Source organism: Hemiscyllium ocellatum, chromosome 18, assembly GCF_020745735.1.
Source record: "Hemiscyllium ocellatum isolate sHemOce1 chromosome 18, sHemOce1.pat.X.cur, whole genome shotgun sequence".
Taxonomy (NCBI): domain Eukaryota; kingdom Metazoa; phylum Chordata; class Chondrichthyes; order Orectolobiformes; family Hemiscylliidae; genus Hemiscyllium; species Hemiscyllium ocellatum.
This window is the reverse complement of record NC_083418.1, coordinates 28,774,009-28,796,325: the sequence shown is the minus strand read 5'-3', so window position 1 is coordinate 28,796,325 and position 22,317 is coordinate 28,774,009. Positions and strand designations below refer to the sequence as shown.

Sequence of the window (22,317 nt, the reverse complement as noted above, 5' to 3'; positions counted from 1 at the left end):
CAAAATTAAACAGATTTTTCTTACCTAAGTTTATTTAAAGATCTAGGAAACTAATCACCTAAGTGTGTTTAAATCTGCTGGGACCTTTCATACCCAAACCTTTCCAAATCTGTCCACATCCTGAATGATAAGCACCCAAAACTTTACAACTTTGAGGTCAAACCCCTCCACTGATTAAAACCAAACACCCAGCAAAGCTCGCCTTACAATCTGTGACTAGTGTCTGTGAAAGAAAACCCTTAAGTGCCACTATTTAACGAAAAAACAATTCATTTTCCTAACTATAGTAGTGAACACTGATCACTGAACACTCTTTCCTCGAACTAACCACTATCCCTCAACTGAACACATTTCTATTAATATGCTTTCCAATAACACAGTTGTTAAACATTATGTTAACATAATTTCTCAAAGTCTACACAGTCTCTTATGCTGTCTTCCTTCTGGTCTTCTCATCCTGCTGTCTTCTACTTGGATCTTCTTTCTTTTTACTGTGTGTGTTTTTATAGGAAATGGTACTTTTTGATACATAGTGCCTTCTGAATTTTCTTTGAGAGCAAGATGTTTATTTCTTTGGATGCCTTTGCTCTCCTGCTCCATGTTAGTTGGCTCTGCAGTTCAGTGGCAGTTGCTCTGCCCAATTTTCAAAATGCCCATGTTTTTTATTCCTCCAACATCATTCTCTCTCATTGGTCAGATGTTGTCAATACAATAAATTCAAATTCAATTGGGTTATAGTATCCTGGGCATAATTTAAATTACCATATATATTGGTGCATAGGACATTCTTGTGTATAAGTAGACCCCTTTTGTGTTCAAAGATCTGATAGTTTTCACATACCTTGTGCATAAGCTGACCCTAGTTTTCAGGGGTCTCTTCCTGATCATATATGTAACCTTAAAGGGCATGATTTGCAAACTTTTGATTCAAATGCAATACCTGTGTCATCACAAATATCTATGATACCTTATGGCAGCTCTTGACCTTGTCTTCCCACTGTTGCTTCAATTCTTTACATGTAGGTGTCGCATACAGTTGTGCTCCAAACCTGTCGTATAATTCCCCAAACTTTCCTGACAAAATGGCACCATGAAGAAACAAGTATACAGCACAATTTAAACTACAAGTTGTTCAAGTTCCACAGAAGACCAACAATACCACAGCTGCAAAGGATTTGTGTGTTTCTCAAACGCTTGTTCGAGATTATAGGAAAAAAGCCACACATTTAAAGCAGAAGTATGCCAACTGAGGAAAGATGTCATAACTAGAGGAAAAAATTGATGACTGGGTTAATTATTGTCATCTGAACAGAAGCATCGTGACTTGACAATGTGAATCCAAAAAAAGATGGATTCAGTGATTTCAAAGCCAGTGCAGTAGGTTTGTGAAAAGGTACGATTTAGTGTTTAGACAGAAAACCAAGATCGCCAATATCTAACATCAGAACGTAATGACAAGTTAATTGGGTCCCATTGCTTTGTAATCAGAAATCAGAAAAAAAAACGGGTACAGGCTCGCATGCATCGGCAATATGGATGAAACCCCAATAAACAGAACTGCGGACAAGATTGGAGAAAGATAGTTTTGATTCAGACTACTGGCCATGAAAGGAGTTGATTCATTGTGGTACTTGACTGTATGGCAGATGGAACAAAGTTAAAGCCCATGGTGATTTTAAAATTGAAAACTCTGCCCAAGCTCTGTCCTCGTCCATGAAACAGGGTGGATAGAAGAAGGTGGCTGCAAGACTTAGATTAGGGAGGTCTGAAATATGCAACCACGTGGACTTAGAAAGGAAAAAAAAAACATACTGGCTTGGGATATGTTCAGATCACACAGAAAGTGTTATCAGTGAAATTTGTGGGAGTGGGGGTAGGTAGATTATATCATTTGACATTTTTTAAAAATCAGATTACAAGGCGAGGTTAGCTTCTCTGGGTGTTTCAGGTTTTAATTATCAGAGAGGTCAAAGAGTCACAGAGATGTACAGCATGGAAACAGACCCTTCAGTCCAACCCATCCATGCCAACCAGATATCCCAACCCAATCTCGTCCCACCTGCCAGCACCCGGCCCATATCCCTCCAAACCCTTCCTATTCATATACCTATCCAAATGCCTCTTAAATGTTGCAATTGTACCAGCCTCCACCACATCCTCTGGCAGCTCATTCCATACACGTATCACCCTCTGTGTGAAAAAGTTGCCCCTTAGGTCTCTTTTATATCTTTCCCCTCTCACCCTAAACCTAAGCCCTCTAGTTTAGGACTCCCCAACCCCAGGGAAAAGACTTTGCCTATTTATCCTATCCATGCCCCTCATAATTTTGTAAACCTCTGTAAGGTCACCCCTCAGCCTCCGACGCTCCAGGGAAAACAGCCCTAGCTTGTTCAGCCTCTCCCTGTAGCTTAGATCCTCCAACCCTGGCAACATTCTTGTAAATCTTTTCTGAACCCTTTCAAGTTTCACAACATCTTTCCGATAGGAAGACCAGAATTGCATGCAATATTCCAACAGTGGCCTAACCAATGTCCTGTACAGCCGCAACATGACCTCCCAACTCGTTTACTCAATACTCTGACCAATAAACAAAAGCATACCAAACGTCTTCTTCACTATCCTATCTACCTGCGACTTCACTTTCAAGGAGCTATGAACCTGCATTCCAAGGTCTCTTTGTTCAGCAACACTCCCTAGGACCTTACCATTAAGGTGTATAAGTCCTACTAAGATTTGCTTTCCCAAAATACAGCACCTCGCATTTATCTGAATTAAACTCCATTTGCCACTTCTCAGCCCATTGGCCCATCTGGTCGAGATCCCGTTGTAAGCTGAGGTAATCCTCTTTGCTGTCCACTAGACTTTCAATTTTGGTGTCATCTGCAAACTTACTAACTATACCTCTTACGCTCGCATCCAAATCATTTATGTAAATGACAAAAAGTAGAGGGCCCAGCACCGATCCTTGTGGCACTCCACTGGTCACAGGCCTGCAGTCTGAAAAACAACCCTCCACCACCACCCTCTGTCTTCTACCTTTGAGCCAGTTCTGTATCCAAATGGCTAGTTCTCTCTGTATTCCATGAGATCTAACCTTGCTAATCAGTCTCCCACGGGGAACCCTGTCGAACGCCTTACTGAAGTCCATATAGATCACATCTACTGCTCTGCCCTCATCAATCTTATTTTTTACTTCTTCAAAAAAACTGAAGTTTATGAGACATGATTTCCCATGCACAAAGCCATGTTGACTATCCCTAATCAGTCCTTGCCTTTCCAAATACATGTACATCCTGTCCCTCAGGATTCCCTCCAACCACTTGCCCATCACCGAAGTCAGGCCCACTGGTCTATAGTTCCCTGGCTTGTCTTTACCACCCTTCTTAAACAGTGGCACCACGTTTGTCAACCTCCAGTCTTCCGGCACCTCACCTGTGACTATTGATGATACAAATATCTCAGCAAGAGGCCCAGCAATCACTTCTCTAGCTTCCCACAGAGTTCTCGGCGACACCCAGCCCTGGGGATTTATCCATGTTTAACCATTTCAAGACATCCAGCACTTCCTCCTCTGTAATCTGGACATTTTGCAAGATGTCATCATCTATTTCCCTACAGTCTATATCTTCCATATCTTTTTCCACAGTAAATACTGATGCAAAGTATTCATTTAGTATCTCCCCCATTTTCTGAGGCTCCACACAAAGGCTGCCTTGCTGATCTTTGAGGGGCCTTATTCTCTCCCTAGTTATCCTTTTGTCCTTAATATATTTGTAAAGACCCTTTGGATTCTCCTTAATTCTATTTGCCAAAGCTATCTCATGTCCCCTTTTTGCCCTCCTGATTTCCCTCTTAAGTATACTCCTACTTTCTTTATAGTCTTCTCAGGATTCACTCGATCTATCCTGTCTATACCTGACATATGCTTCCTTCTTCTTAACCAAGCCCTCAATTTCTTTAGTCATCCAGCAATTCCTACACCTACCAGCCTTCCCTTTCACCCTGACAGGAATATACTTTCTCTGGATCTTGTTATCTCGTTTCTGAAGGCTTCCCATTTTCCAGCCGTGCCTTTATCTGCGAACATCTGCCTCCAATCAGCTTTCAAAAGTTCTTGCCTAATTGGCCTTTCTCCAATGTAGAACTTCAACTTTTAATCTGGTCTATCCTTTTCCATCACTGTTTTGAAACAAATAGAATTATGGTCGCTGGCCCCAAAGTATTCCCCTCCTGACACCTCAGTCACCTGCCCTGCCTTATTTCCCAAAAGTAGGTCAAGTTTAGCACCTTGTCCAATTGGTACATTCACATACTGAATCAGAAAATTGTCTTGTACACACTTAAAAAATGCCTCTCCATCCAAACCTTTAACACTATGGCAGTCCCAGTAGATGTTTGGAAAGTTAAAATCCCCTACCATAACCATCCTATTATTCTTACAGATAGCTGAGATCTCCTTACAAGTTTGTTTCTCAATTTCCCTCTGACTATTTGGGGGGTGGGGGGGGGGGGGGGTCTATAATACAATCCCAATAATGTGATCATACTTCTCTGGTTTCTCAGTTCCACTCAAATAACTTCTCTGGATATATTTATGGGAATATCCTCCCTTAGCACAGTTGTAATGCTATCCCTTATCAAAAATGCCACTCCCCCTCCTCTCTTGCCTCTCTTTCTATCCTTCCTGTAGCATTTGTATCCTGGAACATTAAGCTGCCAGTCCTGCCCATCCCTGAGCCATGTTTCTGTAATTGCTATGATATCCCAGTCCCATGTTCCTAACCATGCCCTGAGTTCATCTGCCTTCCCTGTTAGGCCCCTTGCATTGAAATAAATGCAGTTTAATTTATTCGTCCTACCTTGTCCCTGCCTGCCCTGACTGTTTGACTCGCTTCTGTTCTCAGCTGTACCCGTCTCAGATCGATCTCTTTCCTCACTATCTCCCTGGGTCCCACCCCACCACCTTACTAGTTTAATTCCTCCCAAGCAGTTTTAGCAAAGCTCCCTGCCAGTATGTTAGTCCCCTTCCAATTTAGGTGCAATCTGTCCTCCTTGTACAGGTCACTTCTACCCCAAAAGAGATTCCAATGATCCAAAAATGTGAATCCTTCTCCCATACACCAGCTGCTCAGCCATGCATTCATCTGCTCTATCCTCCTATTTCTGCCCTCACTAGCTCGTAGCACTGGGAGTAATCCAGATATTACTACCCTTGAGGGCTTCCTTTTTAAATTTCTGCCTAACTCTCTGTAATCTCCCTTTAGAGTCTCAACCTTTTCCTTTCCAATGTCGTTGGTTCCAATGTGGACAATGACCTCCTGCTGGTCCCTCTCCCCCGTGAGAACATTCTGCACCCTCTCTGAGACATCCTTGATCCTGGCACCAGGGAAACAACACACCATTCTGCTTTTTCTCTGTTGGCCACAGAAACGTCTGCCTGTACCTCAGACTAGAGAATCCACTAATACAATTGATCTCTTGGAAACTGACGTACCCCTCATTGCATTAGAGCCAGTCTCAATATCAGAAACTTGGCTGATTGTGCTACATTCCCCTGAGAACCCATCACCCCCTACATTTTCCCAACCAGCATACCTGTTTGAAACGGGTATATCCACAAAAGACTTCTGCAGTAGCTGCCTACCTCTCTTACCCTTCCTGGAGTTAACCCATCTATGTGACTGTATCTGAGACTTTCCCCCCCTTCCTATAACTGCCATCCATCACAAATTGTTGCAAATTCCTCATCGCTTCTATTTGTCTCTCCAACCAATCCACTCGATCTGATAAGATTCGTATCCAACAGCATTTACGGCAGATATAATCCACAGTAACCCTTAAACTCTCTTTAAACTCCCACATCTGACAAGCAGCACATATTTTTGCGCCTTCACAATCTACAGACCTAGAAAATAACACCGTCTTATTCCTCTGCAAACACTGCTACAGGTTAAAATTAATAGTTATGACTTATATTTTAAGTTTAATCAAGAGACTTATCTCCAAAAACATATAATCAAGAAAGAATCCACTGTACTCACTACTGCAGCCTCTCTCTTGGATAGACTTAAAACAACAATTAACTTATCGGATTCTGTGCTGTGAACTTCGCCCAAACAGGTTCCTCCAAGATTAGTTGTGAATTTCACTGTTTGTTAATTTTCCCAGATGCACTCCGATGTTCAGCGATACACTAATTCAAACAGCAAAGGCGTTAACTGTACAGGTTCTCTCTCTCTCCTGCACTGTCCTCACCACATGCTTCCTTTGTCTGTTCTTCTCCCTTTTAAGCTGCTGTTGTTTTGACTTTTTTTTCCCAAAGTTCCAAAAAATGCAACAGCATATAAAACAGTAATTGCTGCTCCTGGAATTCGAGGAAATCACCTCCAACACCTAAAATACCTCAAAAAAAAAGGAGCAGCTCTTATAGCCAGAAATTTTTCCCGTCCTCCATCTTGGATTGCTCAGAATCCCAAGTGTTGACATTCACTTTGTAACAGATATAATCAAATGTTTCAGTCAATGTTGTTAACAAAATGCTTTAACTGAACAAGATAGAAATCAGGGAAAGTACTTGGGAAGAGGTAGATATTTAGGGTTTCCTGGATATGCAGCTGAATGTCTGAGCAATGTAACTCTGCCATCAGTGGTCATTTGTTAGAGACTCTGCTATCAAGTAAGAACTAGGGTAGCTCAGAGCAGTGAGCTCTGCTGCCATATCATCATGTATACACACTGCTAAAAGGTGCTGTTTAAAAGAAACCTGCATATCTAACTGGAACTTGTATGAAGAAGAGAAAAATGCACACTTAAATAGGAAATCTTTAGAAATGATAATGCCTATGTTACTGAGTTTTCAATAATTCCAAATTGTAAACTCTTCCCTTTCCATTTTTGTCTCCCTGAGTACTTCTGCAAGTGTATGCTTGACTTGTGTCTGTGTATGCTAATGATCTTCTCCTGAGTTTAGGGGTCTGAAGAATCTTGACTTTTGTTTTTGTTCTGGATCCCTTAAAGATTGGGGCAAACCACAGCTGACTTCAAATGGCAAAAGGAAGACGTCTACTCTCAGACAGGAAAAAAAAAGTAATTCAATTCATCGCTCTCTCTCTCTCTTGTTCACAAGAGGGAGGGGGCATACAGGGGAGAAACAAAATTATGGGAATTAGATCATTTGCCATGTTTTCAACTACTTGTTCTCTCATTAACAGATGATTTAAACATTATTAACCTTCACAAGAGTCCCTTTCCACAATGATCACGTTTCATGAATGTTAGCTTGGAAGGAATTGTCAGGGGCAAGGCCATTATATAGTTTTTTTTAGATTAGACTTACAGTGTGGAAACAGGCCCTTCGGCCCAACAAGTCCACACCGACCCGCCGAAGCGCAACCCACCCATACCCCTACATTTACCCCTTACCTAACACTACGGGCAATTTAGCATGGCCAATTCACCTGACCCGCACATCTTTGGACAGTGGGAGGAAACCGGAGCACCCGGAGGAAACCCACGCAGACACGGGGAGAACGTGCAAACTCCACACAGTCAGTCGCCTGAGTCGGGAATTGAACCCGGGTCTCAGGCGCTGTGAGGCAGCAGTGCTAACCACTGTGCCACCGTGCCGCCCCTCAAATAATGTGCAGAGGGTTATATTCACTCATTCAATATTGCAAATACATATATTGATAATACATTTATAAGTAAAAACATTGTGCTGTTGTCTGGTGTTTCTGAAGTCAAAAACCACAATATTTACTCCTACAACGTTTAGCTCATGACCAAGCACAGCCTTCAACATACTAAGACTTCAAACTTGATATTTTTGGATGGAGATGCTTGCAGTAAAGGCAGTGCTGGGAAGGTTCACAAGCCTTGGTCCCTGGAATGAGACAGATGTCCTATGGTGAGAAGCTAAGTAAATGGGTCCATGTGCTCAGGAGTTAAGAACAAAACAAGTAATCATGAGGAAACATGAAAAGATTATGAAAAAACTTGAAAGGGAGAATAGTTAGGCATGATCTCCCCCCCAGCTGGGAAACTTACAAGTGGCAGCGTGATGCCAATCATTTAGGACTGAAATAAGGACAAAACTCTTCATTTAAAGAGCTGTGAATCTCTGGAAAGTTCTGGCCCAAAGTGATGTCAAAGTGCAAAATATTTTCAAGGTTGAGAGGCTTTACATCTCCCAGAGAATCAAGAGATGAGAGGCAGGAATGGACAAAAAAGAATTATTCCAATATTTACCACATCAGTAATCAAAGGGAGAGAAAGCTGGATAGATCATATTCATTCCATGCTGCTGCAGTCCCTACTTTATTCTCAATTCCAAAATTTCAACCATACAGGTTCAGGACTGCTTAGAAAATGACATTGTGCCAAATTTTGGAATCCATGAGGTCATTACTGATACCATCCCAGTCAGTAAATACAGGAAACACTATAGCATTAGGATCACTTGCTAAGCTGAATATTTATTATTTCATTTCAGTTTCGAGTAGGTCGAGCAGGATTCTGGCGACTTGACCTTGAAAACTGGAATTAAAAGTGAATCACAGTCAAGGCAGCCATGAAATTATCGTTTATTGATGTAAAAGTAAACACCTCAATCATCAATGACCTTTTGAGAAGGAGATCTGCTATTCTGAACTAATTCGGCCTCCATGTCATACCAGAGTCACCAGCAACATGACTGCATGCTAATTATCCTCTGAAATGGATGAACAAATCACACACCGTTGTTCATGTCACAAAAACATTCTGACATGCAACTACAGCAGGCAACCTCTGAACCCTAAATAGCAGCAATGAACAATATTGGTCACATTCCATCAATAAATCCAAAGGAAATCTCATCCTGTTGCCTAACGGACTACACTTTTCCCTTTCCACAGCAGAATCTTTACTTCATTCCAGTACATACATTTCCTCCAAACAATCCTGAATGATCCTAGAAAGATGGAATACATGCAGCTTCAGATGTTTCCAGATACAAACCAAGATCATATCTGAAGTAATCTCAATCTGTGAAGATCGTGATATTCAATCTTGAATGTCACAATGTGTCAAAGTCCTGATATCAACACGTTTGTGCTTACTCTTTGATAGGAAAGAGAGAACATTAAAAGAGAGAGAGAGATTTTCCATTGGTGATGATCACTGCAGAACAATAGAAATGAGATGTTGAGAACATCAGCCCAACCTTGCATGTTCCTTTCCAACTCATATTGATCTAGGAGAGCCTCAGCCAGAACAATCCATATCATTCCAATTCATTTAAATATTCAGCCTAATATTAATCCACAACTCATACTGAACAGCTTCCTTACCTGTTGTAAAACAAACTGTAACCGTAACTGATGCTGTACCATCTGCTCCAGTGTGAACACGTCGAATGTGTAATTAGGGCTGAAAATGTGTTGCTGGAAAAGCGCAGCAGCTCAGGCAGCATCCGAGGAGCAGGAGAATCAACGTTTCGAGCATGAGCCCTTCTTCAGGAATGAGGAAAGTGTGCCAAGCAGGCTAAGATAAAAGGTAGGGAGGAGGGACTTGGGGGAGGGGCGTTGGAAATGCGATAGGTGAAAGGAGATTAAGGTGAGGGTGATAGGCCAGAGTGAGGGTGGGGGCGGAGAGGTCAGGAAGATGGTGCTGAGTTCAAGGGTTGGGACTGAGACAAGATGGGGGGAGGGGAAATGAGGAAACTGGAGAAATCTGAGTTCATTCCTTGTAATTGGGCCCAGGGTTCAGATCCACCACTGTAATCAACTCATCAGTAACAGTGCTATTTGAAGGTGGATCTCCAATTGTCTCCACCTTATATCTGTACTCAGCCTGATAGTCTGACTGGCAGTTCCACCTCAGGGTGATTGAAGTAGCATAGTATTTCACAAAGAATACGTTGGTCACAGCATTTTGAACTACAAATATTAAGCAGACATTAAGAACAACATCAGCCTCACATTGCCTGCTCCTCCACTCCTCTCAATGATCCACGAGAGTCTCAGCAGGACCAACCCATATCATTCCAATACCGATCCACTGCACTGAACTGGCCACCACAAACATCACATCGACAACTAGGAAAATGCACCACAAGAGATCCTTTAATCTCCATAAGGACGTGTCCTGTCGAAATTCCCTGTGCTCTCTTGTCTCAGGACTAATTTGTTATGAATGTCAACATTACATCAAAAACCAAGGCTGTGTTCATGTTGACTAGTTTGGGTGATTGAGATCCAGCTAACTTTCATTCATTTCAACATATCATACATTCTCCTCTTGTAGATGCTCAATAATTGAAGTCTAAAAGAATTCTATATACTGCATCACAGATACTGCATCCAATCTGTGATATCTCTGTCGGCGGCTTCACTGCTGACAAAAAGGCAAGTTTATGAGCAGTATCTCCTCTTTAAATCATCCTCAGTGAATCAATGGGTCAAATAACATATAGATGACACATAACTGACTATTTCACTGCCAGGCAATTGGGTAAATATGATCGAATTATTCCAAATTGGTGGAGTCTCAGAACACAATGATCACAGACTCGTAAATCCTGGGGCCTAGATTAACATGTGGGGACACAATTCAAAGCCAGTCACATGACAGCTGATGAAATTTTAGTTCAATTCATTAGTAAAACTGTACAACCAGTAAGACTCTGGTGACTTTACTGTTTAAACTGGAACTAAAACGTGAATCCCAGTCAAGGCAGCCAGGAAATTATCATTTATGGTAAATGAAGTGTTCCTTTACCATCAAACACCTTGAGTGAAATAGACTGGTCATTCTGAACTGATTTGGCCTCTATGTTATTTTAGGATTACCAGTACGCATGTTAATTATCCTCTAAAATGGACAAGCAAACTACACAAGTTCATTGGCCATGTCGTAAAAACATTCTAACATGCAACTACAGCAGATAATCCTCCAAACAGTAAGTATTAGCATTGAACAAAATTGGTCAAATTCCATCAATAAATGCAAAAGAAATCTCATCCTGTTGCCTAACGCACCGAACTTTTCACATCAGATTCCTTACTTCATTCCAGTACAGAACACTTCCTCCAATACAATCCTGAATGAGTTCAGAAACATGGCACATATGCAACTTCAGATCTTTCCAGATACAAACCAAGACCACATCTGAAGTAATCTCAGCCTCCCCATCTGAAGATTGTTACAAATTCCTGGTGTCAACACATTTGTGCTTACTCTTAGGTAGGAAAGAGAGAACATTAAGAGAGAGAGAGAGAGAGAGAGAGAGAGAGAGAGAGAGAGAGAGAGAGAGAGAGAGAGAGAGAGGGAGAAAGAGAGAGAGAGAGAGACTCTTTCCAGGTTGACCCATTGGTGATGATCACAGCACAACAGTGGAAAGGAGACACGGAGAACATCAGCCTCATCTTGCATGTTCCTTTCCACCTCAGATTGACCTAGGAGAGCCTCAGCAGGACCAATCCATATCATTCCAATTCATTCAAATATTCAGCCAAATATTAATACCCATTCCAATATCAATCCAAAGGCCATATTGAGCAGCTTCCTTACCTGTTGTAAAAGAAACTGTTACTGGAACTGATGCTGTACCATCTCCCGCCAGTGTGGATACACTGAATGTGTAATTGGTCCCAGGGTTCAGATTCACCACTGTAATAGACTCATTAGAAACAGTGCTATTTGAAGATGGATCTCCAATTGTCTCCACCTTATATCTGTACTCAGCCTTATGGTCTGACTGGCGGTCCCATCTCAGAGTGATTGAAGTTGTGTTGCGACTCACAAGGGTTACGTTAGTCACGGCATTTGGTGCTGCAAATAGAAATCAGACGTTGAGAACAACATCAGCCTCACCTTACCTGTTCCTTTCCGCCTCCCAATGATCCATAACAGCTTCAGTAGGACCAATCCATATCATTCCACTTCTGATACACGACAATGAATTGACCATCAAACATCACATCTAAGCCAAACTCCCTCCAAGAGTTCCTCGAACCTTTCTCCTAGATGCTGACGTGTCTCTGTGCTCTCTTGCTTCAGGGCTGGATTATTATAAGTTTTTATGTTAAATCACAAGCCAAGACTGTAAACAAAATGACAGGTTTGCCTGATTCAGGTCTGGCTAGCTGTCTTTCATTTTGACATCCTCCTCTTGCACCAAAGGTGCAACAGAATAAGATCCACACAACAGCACAGTTACTACAGCACATCTCCGATCATTCAGTTTTATACTTGACCACTGACATAAAGGCATGATTATGTGCAGTAACTTCCACAGCAGGCTGATGGAGTGAATGATATATTGATGAGCAATCAACCCACCATTTCATCACCAATATTAGTAAATTGTGATACAATTACTCCAAGCAGTGAATCACCGACTGAGTCTCAGAGGACAGTGGTAATGTCACTTGACTCGTAAATCCAGGGGCCTAGTTTAACATGTGGAGATATGATTCAAACCCAGTCACACAGCAGCCGATCAAGTTTGAGTTCAATTCATTAATGAAGCTGTTTATTGGTAGGAGTCTGGCGACTTTACCTTTCAAACGGGAATTAAAAGGTGGATCTGAGTCAAGAAACTGTTGTTTATTGATGTAAAAGAAAACACTTGATTCACCAGCGACCTTTAGGGAATGGGATCTGCCATTCTGAACTGGTTTGGCCTTCATTTGTCTCTAGGCTCAACAGTAACATGACGCTAGTCGACAGTGTGGTGCTGGAAAAGCACAGCAGCTCAGGCAGCATCTGAGGAGCAGGAGAATCAACGTTTCGGGCTTGAGCCCTTCTTCAGGAATGAGGAAAGTGTGCCAAGCAGGCTAAGATAAAAGGTAGGGAGGAGGGACTTGGGGGAGGGGCGTTGGAAATGCGATAGGTGAAAGGAGATTAAGGTGAGGATAATAAAGTGAGGGTGATAGGCCGGAGTGGGGGTGGGGGCGGAGAGGTCAGGAAGAAGATTGCAGGTTAGGAAGGTGGTGCTGAGTTCAAGGGTTGGGACTGAGACAAGGTGGGGGGAGGGGAAATGAGGAAACTGGAGAAATCTGAGTTCATCCCTTGTAATTGGGCCCAGGGTTCAGATCCACCACTGTAATCAACTCATCAGTAACAGTGCTATTTGAAGGTGGATCTCCAATTGTCTCCACCTTATATCCGTACTCAGCCTGATAGTCTGACTGGCAGTTCCATCTCAGGGTAATTGAAGTAGTATAGTATTTCACAAAGGATACATTGGTCACAGCATTTTGAACTACAAATATGAAGCAGACATTAAGAACAACATCAGCCTCACATTGCCTGCTCCTCCACTCCTCTCAATGATCCACGAGAGTCTCAGCAGGACCAACCCATATCATTCCAATATCGATCCACTGCACTGAACTGGCCATCACAAACATCACATCCACAACCAGGAAAATGCACCACAAGAGATCCTTTAATCTACATGAGGACATGCCCTGTCGAAATTCCCTGTGCTCTCTTGCCTCAGGACTAGTTTGTTATGAATGTCAACACTACATCAAAAACCAAGGCTGTGTACATGTTGACTAGTTTGGGAGATTGAGATCCAGCTAACTTTCATGCATTTCAACATATTATACATTCTCCTCTGGTAGTTGCTCAATAATTGAGGTCTAAAAGAATTGTATACACTGCAGCACAGTTACTGCAACCAATCTGTGAAACCTCAGTTGGCTGCTTCATTGCTGACATAAAGGCAGGTTTATGAGCACTATGTTCTGTATCAATCATCCCCAGTGAGTCAATGGGTCAAATAATATATAGATGACACATCAACTGACTATTTCACTGCCAGGCAATTGGGTAAATATGTCCGAATTATTCCAAATTGGTGGAGTCTCAGAACACAATGATCATGGACTCGTAAATCCTGGGGCCTAGGTTAACATGTGGGGACACAATTCAAAGCCGGTCACATGACAGCAGATGAAATTTTAGTTCAATTCATTAGTAAAACTGTACAACCAGTAGCATTCTGGTAACTTTACCGTTTAAACTGGAACTAAAACGTGAATCCCAGTCAAGGCAGCCAGGAAATTATCATTTATTGGTGAATGAAGTGTTCCTTTACCATCAAACGCCTTGAGTGAAGTAGACTGGTCATTCTGAACTGATTTGGCCTCTATGTTATTTTAGGATTACCAGTACGCATGTTAATTATCCTTTGAAATGGACAAGCAAACTACACAAGTTCATTGGCCATGTCGTAAAAACATTCTAATATGCAACTACGGCAGATAATCCTCCAAACAGTAAGTATTAGCATTGAACAAAATTGGTCAAATTCCATCAATAAATGCAAATCTCATCCTGTTGCCTAACGCACCGCACTTTTCACATCAGATTCCTTACTTCATTCCAGTACAGAACCCTTCCTCCAATACAATCCTGAATGAGTTCAGAAACATGGCACATATGCAACTTCAGATCTTTCCAGATACAAACCAAGACCACATCTGAAGTAATCTCAGCCTCCCCATCTGAAGATTGTTACATATTCCTGGTGTCAACACATTTGTGCTTACTCTTAGGTAGGAAAGAGAGAACATTCAGAGAGAGAGATAGAGAGATAGAGAGATAGAGAGAGAGAGAGAGAGAGAGAGAGAGAGAGAGAGATAGAGAGATAGAGAGATAGAGAGAGAGAGAGAGAGAGAGAGAGAGAGAGAGAGAGAGAGAGAGAGACTCTTTCCAGGTTGACCCATTGGTGATGATCACAGCACAACAGTGGAAAGGAGACACGGAGAACATCAGCCTCATCTTGCATGTTCCTTTCCACCTCAGATTGACCTAGGAGAGCCTCAGCATGACCAATCCATATCATTCCAATTCATTCCAATAATCAGCCAAATATTAATATCCATTCCAATATCAATTCAAAGGCCATATTGAGCAGCTTCCTTACCTGTTGTAAAAGAAACTGTTACTGGATCTGATGCTGTACCATCGCCCGCCAGTGTGGATACACTGAATGTGTAATTGGTCCCAGGGTTCAGATCCACCACTGTAATAGACTCATTAGAAACAGTGCTATTTGAAGATGGCTCTCCAATTGTCTCCACCTTATATCTGTACTCAGCCTTTTGGTCTGACTGGCGGTCCCATCTCAGAGTAATTGAAGTTGTGTTGCGACTCACAAGGATTACATTAGTCACGGCATTTGGTGCTGCAAATAGAAATCAGACCTTGAGAACAACATCAGCCTCACCTTACCTGTTCCTTTCCGCCTCCCAATGATCCATAACAGCTTCAGTAGGACCAATCCATATCATTCCACTTCTGATACACGACAATGAATTGACCATCAAACATCACATCTAAGCCAAACTCCTTCCAAGAGTTCCTCGAACCTTTCTCCTAGATGCTGAAGTGTCTCTGTGCTCTCTTGCTTCAGGGCTGGATTATTATAAGTTTTTATGTTAAATCACAAGCCAAGACTGTAAACAAGTTGACAGGTTTCCCTGATTCAGATCTGGCTAGCTGTCTTTCATTTTGACATCCTCCTCTTGCACCAAAGGTGCAACAGAATAAGATCCACACAACAGCACAGTTACTACAGCACATCTCCGATCATTCAGTGTTATAACTGACCGCTGACATAAAGGCAGTATCTTCCTCAGCAGGCTGATGGAGTGAATGATATATTGATGAGCAATCGATCCACCATTTCACCACCAACGTTAGTAAATTGTGACACAATTACTCAAAGCAGTGAACGACCGACTGAGTCTCAGAGGACAGTGGTAATGTCACTTGACTCATAAATCCAGGGGCCTAGTTTAACACGTGGAGATATGATTCAAACCCAGTCACACAGCAGCTGATCAAGTTTGAGTTCAATTCATTAATGAAGCTGTTTATTGGTAGGAGTCTGGCGACTTTACCTTTCAAACTGGAATTAAAAGGTGGATCCGAGTCAAGAAACTGTTGTTTATTGATGTAAAAGAAAACACTTGATTCATCAGCGACCTTTAGGGAATGGGATCTGCCATTCTGAACTGGTTTGGCCTTCATTTGTCTCCAGGCTCAACAGTAACATGACGCTAGTCGACAGTGTGGTGCTGGAAAAGCACAGCAGCTCAGGCAGCATCCGAGGAGCAGGAGAATCAACGTTTCGGGCATGAGCCCTTCTTCAGGAATGAGGAAAGTGTGCCAAGCAGGCTAAGATAAAAGGTAGGGAGGAGGGACTTGGGGGAGGGGCGTTGGAAATGCGATAGGTGAAAGGAGATTAAGGTGAGGGTGATAGGCCAGAGTGGGGGTGGAGGCGGAGAGGTCAGGAAGAAGATTGCAGGTTAGGAAGGTGGTGCTGAGTTCAAGGGTTGGGACTGAGACAAGGTGGGGGGAGGGGAAATGAGGAAACTGGAGAAATCTGAGTTCATCCCTTGTAATTGGGCCCAGGGTTCAGATCCACCACTGTAATCAACTCATCAGTAACAGTGCTATTTGAAGGTGGATCTCCAATTGTCTCCACCTTATATCCGTACTCAGCCTGATAGTCTGACTGGCAGTTCCACCTCAGGGTAATTGAAGTAGTATAGTATTTCACAAAGGATACGTTGGTCACAGCATTTTGAACTACAAATATTAAGCAGACATTAAGAACAACATCAGCCTCACATTGCCTGCTCCTCCACTCCACTCAATGATCCACGAGAGTCTCAGCAGGACCAACCCATATCATTCCAATATTGATCCACTGCACTGAACTGGCCACCTCAAACATCACATCGACAACCAGGAAAATGCACCACAAGAGATCTTTTAATCTCCATGAGGACGTGTCCTGTCGAAATTCCCTGTGCTCTCTTGCCTCGGGACTAGTTTGTTATGAATGTCAACACTACATCAAAAACTAAGGCTGTGTACATGTTGACTAGTTTGGGTGATTGAGATCCAGCTAACTTTCATTCATTCCAATATATTATACATTCTCCTCTTGTAGTTGCTCAATAATTGAAGTCTAAAAGAATTGTATACACTGCAGCACAGTTACTGCATCCATTCTGGAATACCTCGGTTGGCTGCTTCATTGCTAATATAAAGGCAAGTTTATGAGCACTATGTTCTGTATCAATCATCCCCAGTGAGTCAATGGGTCAAATAATATATAGATGACACATCAACTGACTATTTCACTGCCAGGCAATTGGGTAAATATGACCGAATTATTCCAAATTGGTGGAGTCTCAGAACACAATGATCATGGACTCGTAAATCCTGGGGCCTAGGTTAACATGTGGGGACACAATTCAAAGCCGGTCACATGACAGCAGATGAAATTTCAATTCAATTCATTAGTAAAACTGTACAACCAGTAGCATTCTGGTAACTTTACCGTTTAAACTGGAACTAAAACATGAATCCCAGTCGGCAGCCATGAAATTATCATTTATTGGTGAATGAAGTGTTCGTTTACCATCAAAAGCCTTGAATGAAGTAGACGGGTCATTCTGAACTGATTTGGCCTCTATGTTATTTTAGGATTACCAGTACGCATGTTAATTATCCTCTGAAATGGACAAGCAAACTACACAAGTTCACTGGCCATGTCGTAAAAACATTCTAACATGCAACTACAGCAGATAATCCTCCAAACAGTAAGTATTAGCATTGAACAAAATCGGTCAAATTCCATCAATAAATGCAAAATAAATTTCATCCTGTTGCCTAACGCACCGAACTTTTCACATCAGATTCCTTACTTCATTCCAGTACAGAACACTTCCTCCAATACAATCCTGAATGAGTTCAGAAACATGGCACATCTGCAACTTCAGATCTTTCCAGATACAAACCAAGACCACATCTGAAGTAATCTCAGCCTCCCCATCTGAAGATTGTTACAAATTCCTGGTGTCAACACATTTGTGCTTACTCTTAGGTAGGAAAGAGAGAACATTAAGAGAGAGAGATAGAGAGAGAGAGAGAGAGAGAGAGAGAGAGAGAGAGAGAGAGAGAAAAAGAGAGAAAGAGAGAGAGAGAGAGAGAGAGAGAGAGAGAGAGAGAGAGAGACTCTTTCCAGGTTAACCCATTGGTGATGATCACAGCACAACAGTGGAAAGGAGACACTGAGAACATCAGCCTCATCTTGCATGTTCCTTTCCATCTCAGATTGACCTAGAAGAGCCTCAGCATGACCAATCCATATCATTCCAATTCATTCAAATATTCAGCCAAATATTAATATCCATTCCAATATCAATTCAAAGGCCATATTGAGCAGCTTCCTTACCTGTTGTAAAAGAAACTGTTACTGGATCTGATGCTGTAACATCTCCCGCCAGTGTGGATACACTGAATTTGTAATTGGTCCCAGGGTTCAGACCCACCACTGTAATAGACTCATTAGAAACAGTGCTATTTGAAGATGGATCTCCAATTGTCTCCACCTTGTATCTGTACTCAGACTTATAGTCTGACTGGCGGTCCCATCTCAGAGTGATTGAAGTGGTGTTGCGACTCACAAGGGTTACATTAGTCACGGCATTTGGTGCTGCAAATAGAAATCAGATGTTGAGAACAACATCAGCCTCACCTTACCTGTTCCTTTGATCCCAATGATCCATGACGGCTTCAGTAGGACCAATCCGTATCATTCCACCTCTGATACATGACAATGAGTTGACCATCAAACATCACATCTAAGCCAAACTCCCTCCAAGAGTTCCTCGAACCTTTCTCCTAGATGCTGAAGTGTCTCTGTGCTCTCTTGCTTCAGGGCTGGATTATTATAAGTTTTTATGTTAGATCACAAGCCAAGACTGTAAACAAGTTGACAGGTTTCCCTGATTCAGATCTGGCTAGCTGTCTTTCATTTTGACATCCTCCTCTTGCACCAAAGGTGCAACAGAATAAGATCCACACAACAGCACAGTTACTACAGCACATCTCCGATCATTCAGTTTTGTACTTGACCACTGACATAAAAGCATGATTATGTGCAGTATCTTCCACAGCAGGCTGATGGAGTGAATGATATATTGATGAGCAATCGACCCACCATTTCACCACCAACGTTAGTAAATTGTGACACAATTATTCCAAGCAGTGAATCGCCGACTGAGTCTCAGAGGACAGTGGTAATGTCACTTGACTCGTAAATCCAGGGGCCTAGTTTAACACGTGGAGACAAGTTTCGAACCCAGTCACACAGCAGCTGATCAAGTTTGAGTTCAATTCATTAATGAAGCTGTTTATTGGTAGGAGTCTGGCGACTTTACCTTTCAAACTGGAATTAAAAGGTGGATCCGAGTCAAGAAATTGGTGTTTATTGATGTAAAAGAGAACACTTGATTCACCAGCGACCTTTAGGGAATGGGATCTGCCATTCTGAACTGGTTTGGCTTCATTTGTCTCCAGGCTTAACAGTAACATGACGCTAGTCGACAGTGTGGTGCTGGAAAAGCACAGCAGCTTAGGCAGCATCCGAGGAGCAGGAGAATGGATGTTTCAGGAATAAGTCCTTCATCAGAAGTGAGGTTGTGTCCCAAGGGGGTGGTGAGATAAATGGGAGAGGGGTGAAGCTGGAGGGAAGGTAGCTGAGTGTGCTAGAGGCATTTGAAGGTGGGGGTGATGGTGATAGGTTGACTTGGAGGGTGGAGCAGATTGGTGAGAAGGTAGATGGACATGTAGGACAGGTCATGAGGGCATGCAGAGGTGGAAGGGTGAAACTGGGATAAGGTGGGGAGAAGGGAAATGAGGAAACTGGTGAAATCCACATTGATGCCGTGGGGTTTGAGGATCACGAGCAGAAGATGAGGTGCTCTTCCGCCAAGCGTCGGGTACTCAGGGAGTGGCGGTGGACGAGGCCCAGGACCAGCATGTCCTTGGCCGAGTGGGAGGGGGAGTTAAAGTGTTCGGCCACGGGGCGGCTGGGTGGGTTGGTGAGGGTGTCCTGGAGATATCCTCTGAAGCACACTGCAAGTAGGCGCCCTATCTCCCCAATGTAGAGGAGACCACATCGGGAGCAATGGATGCAGTAAATGATATGTGTGGAAGTGCAGGTGAAACTCTGACGGATGTGGAAGTCTCCTTTGCAGCTTTGGATGGAGATAAGGAGGGAGGTGTGGGCGCAGGTTTTGCAATTCCTGCGGAGGCAGAGAAGTTGCCGGAATGGGAGGGTGGGTTGGAGGTGGGGGGGCACGGCCTTGACAAGAGAGTCGCAGATGGATTACTCTTTAGGGAAAGCAAGTAGGCGTGGGAAGGTACTGGCGGGGACATTGGGAGAGGAAGAAGCATAGGACCTGGAGATCTTAGTCATCCTAGATGCAGGTGCATAGGGACTGGATGTCCATGGTAAAGATCAGGTATTGGGGCCAGGGAAATGGAAGTCTTGGAGGAACTGGAGGGGGTGGGTGGTGTCCCAAATGTATGTGGGGACACAGTTCCACCACAGAACACATTAGGTGGCCTCCTTCTTGAAAGACCACATGTGGTTGATGATGCCCGCCAGCACATCTCATCCATTTCCTGCACCTCTGCCCTCGAACCCCATCCCTCCAACCGCAACAAGGACAGAACCCCGCTGGTCCTCACCTTCCACCCCACCAACCTCCGTATACATCGCGTCATCCTCCGCCAGTTCTGTCAGCTACAAACAGACCTGACCACCAGAGATATATTTCCATCCCCACCCCTATCCGCTTTCCCTAAAAAACATTCCCTTCACAACTCTCTTGTCAGGCCCAGACCCACGCCCCCCACCCCACCACCTTAGGAATTGCAAAACCTGCGCCCATATCACCCCTCCCCCCAACTCTGTCCAAGACCCCAAAGGAGCCTTCCACATCTATCAGAGTTTTACCTGCACTTCTACATGTCATTTACTGTATCCAATGCTCCCAATGCAGTCTCCTCTACATTGGGGAGACAGGACGCCTACTTGCAGAGTGCTTCAGAGAACAGCTCCAGGACACCCGCACCAACCAACTCCCCGCCCCGAACACTTCAACTCCCCCTCCCCCTCAGCCAAGGACATGCAGGTCAGGACCTCCTCCATCACCACTCCCTAACTACCCAACGCCTGGAGGAAGAAAGCCTCACCTTCCACCTCAGGACCCTCCAACCCCACAGCATCATTATGGATTTCACTCATTCCCGATTCTCGCACCTTATCCCAGTTCCAAACTTCCAACTCAGTATGCCCTAAATGACCTGTCCATCTTTCTTCCCATCAATCTACTCCATCCTCCTCTCTGACCAATCACTATTACGCCCATCTCCAACCACCTATCACATTCTCAGCTATATCCATCCACCCATTCCCCCCCACCGCCCCCCCCCCCCCCGCCCCGCCAGCCCAACCCCCTCCCATTTATCTCATCACCCCCTTGGCTCACAAGCTTCATTCCTGATGAAGGACCTTTGCCCGAAACATTGAATCTCCTGCTCCTCGGATGCTGCCTGACCTGCTCTGCTTTTCCATCACAATCCTCTTGACTCTAATGTCCAGCATTTGCAGTGCTCACCTTCGCCAAGTAACATGACTCTATCCTCTGTTTGGTGTCAGCAAACCACACAATTTCACTATCAACATCACAGAAAACAATTTAACATGCAACTACAGCAGATAACCTTCTGAGAAGTATTGGCAATCAATGATGGTCATATTTCATCAACAGAAATCTCATTGTGTTACCTAATGCACCACAGGTTTCACTTTGCACAGCAGAATCCTTACTTCATTCCAGTACATAACACATCCTCCACTACTATGCCCAGAGGTCTGACAAATGTGGAACAAATATAACTTCAGACCCATTCCAGATAAAACCCAAGATCTACTCTGGTATAATCTCAATCTTCCTACCAGGTATTTTAGAGTTACAGTGGAGAGGAAAAGGCTTCAAAATAATGTTATCATCCGGTTCCTGTTTATTTGCAGGAAGATAGAGTGAATTTTAAGCAAGACGCTCTCCAGTTTCATCCACAACCACAAGAGAGAACGTAATCTGAAATCCACATTGAGCAGTTTCCTTACCTGTTGTAAAAGAAACTGTGATCGGATCTGATGCTGTACCATCTCCCGCCAGGGTCAACACTCTGAACGTGTATTTTGTCCCAGGGTTCAGATCCTCCACTGTAATAGACTCATCATTAACAGTGCTATTTGAAGATGGATCTCCAATTGTCTCCACCTTATATCTGTACTCAGCCTTATGGTCTGACTGGCGGTTCCATCTCAGAGTGATTGAAGTGGTGTTGCGACTCACAAGGGTTACATTAGTCACGGCATTTGGTACTGCAAATAGAAACCAGATATTGAGAACAGCATCAGCCTCACCTTGCCTGCTCATTTTTGCA

General features: G+C 43.3%; 1 protein-coding gene across 1 annotated transcript in view; it reads right to left on the bottom strand.

The window, feature by feature from the left end:
• Positions 1 to 22,317, bottom strand: part of ptprja (protein tyrosine phosphatase receptor type Ja) — a 138,646-nt gene that overhangs the window by 100,615 nt on the left and 15,714 nt on the right. Inside the window, exons 8-11 of the mRNA XM_060839174.1 lie at positions 21,995 to 22,255; positions 18,248 to 18,508; positions 14,921 to 15,181; positions 11,551 to 11,811 (exon numbers count right to left, since the gene is read on the bottom strand). Of these exons, the coding sequence (XP_060695157.1) occupies positions 11,551 to 11,811; positions 14,921 to 15,181; positions 18,248 to 18,508; positions 21,995 to 22,255 (1,044 nt within the window). The remainder of the gene's footprint in view (positions 1 to 11,550; positions 11,812 to 14,920; positions 15,182 to 18,247; positions 18,509 to 21,994; positions 22,256 to 22,317) is intronic.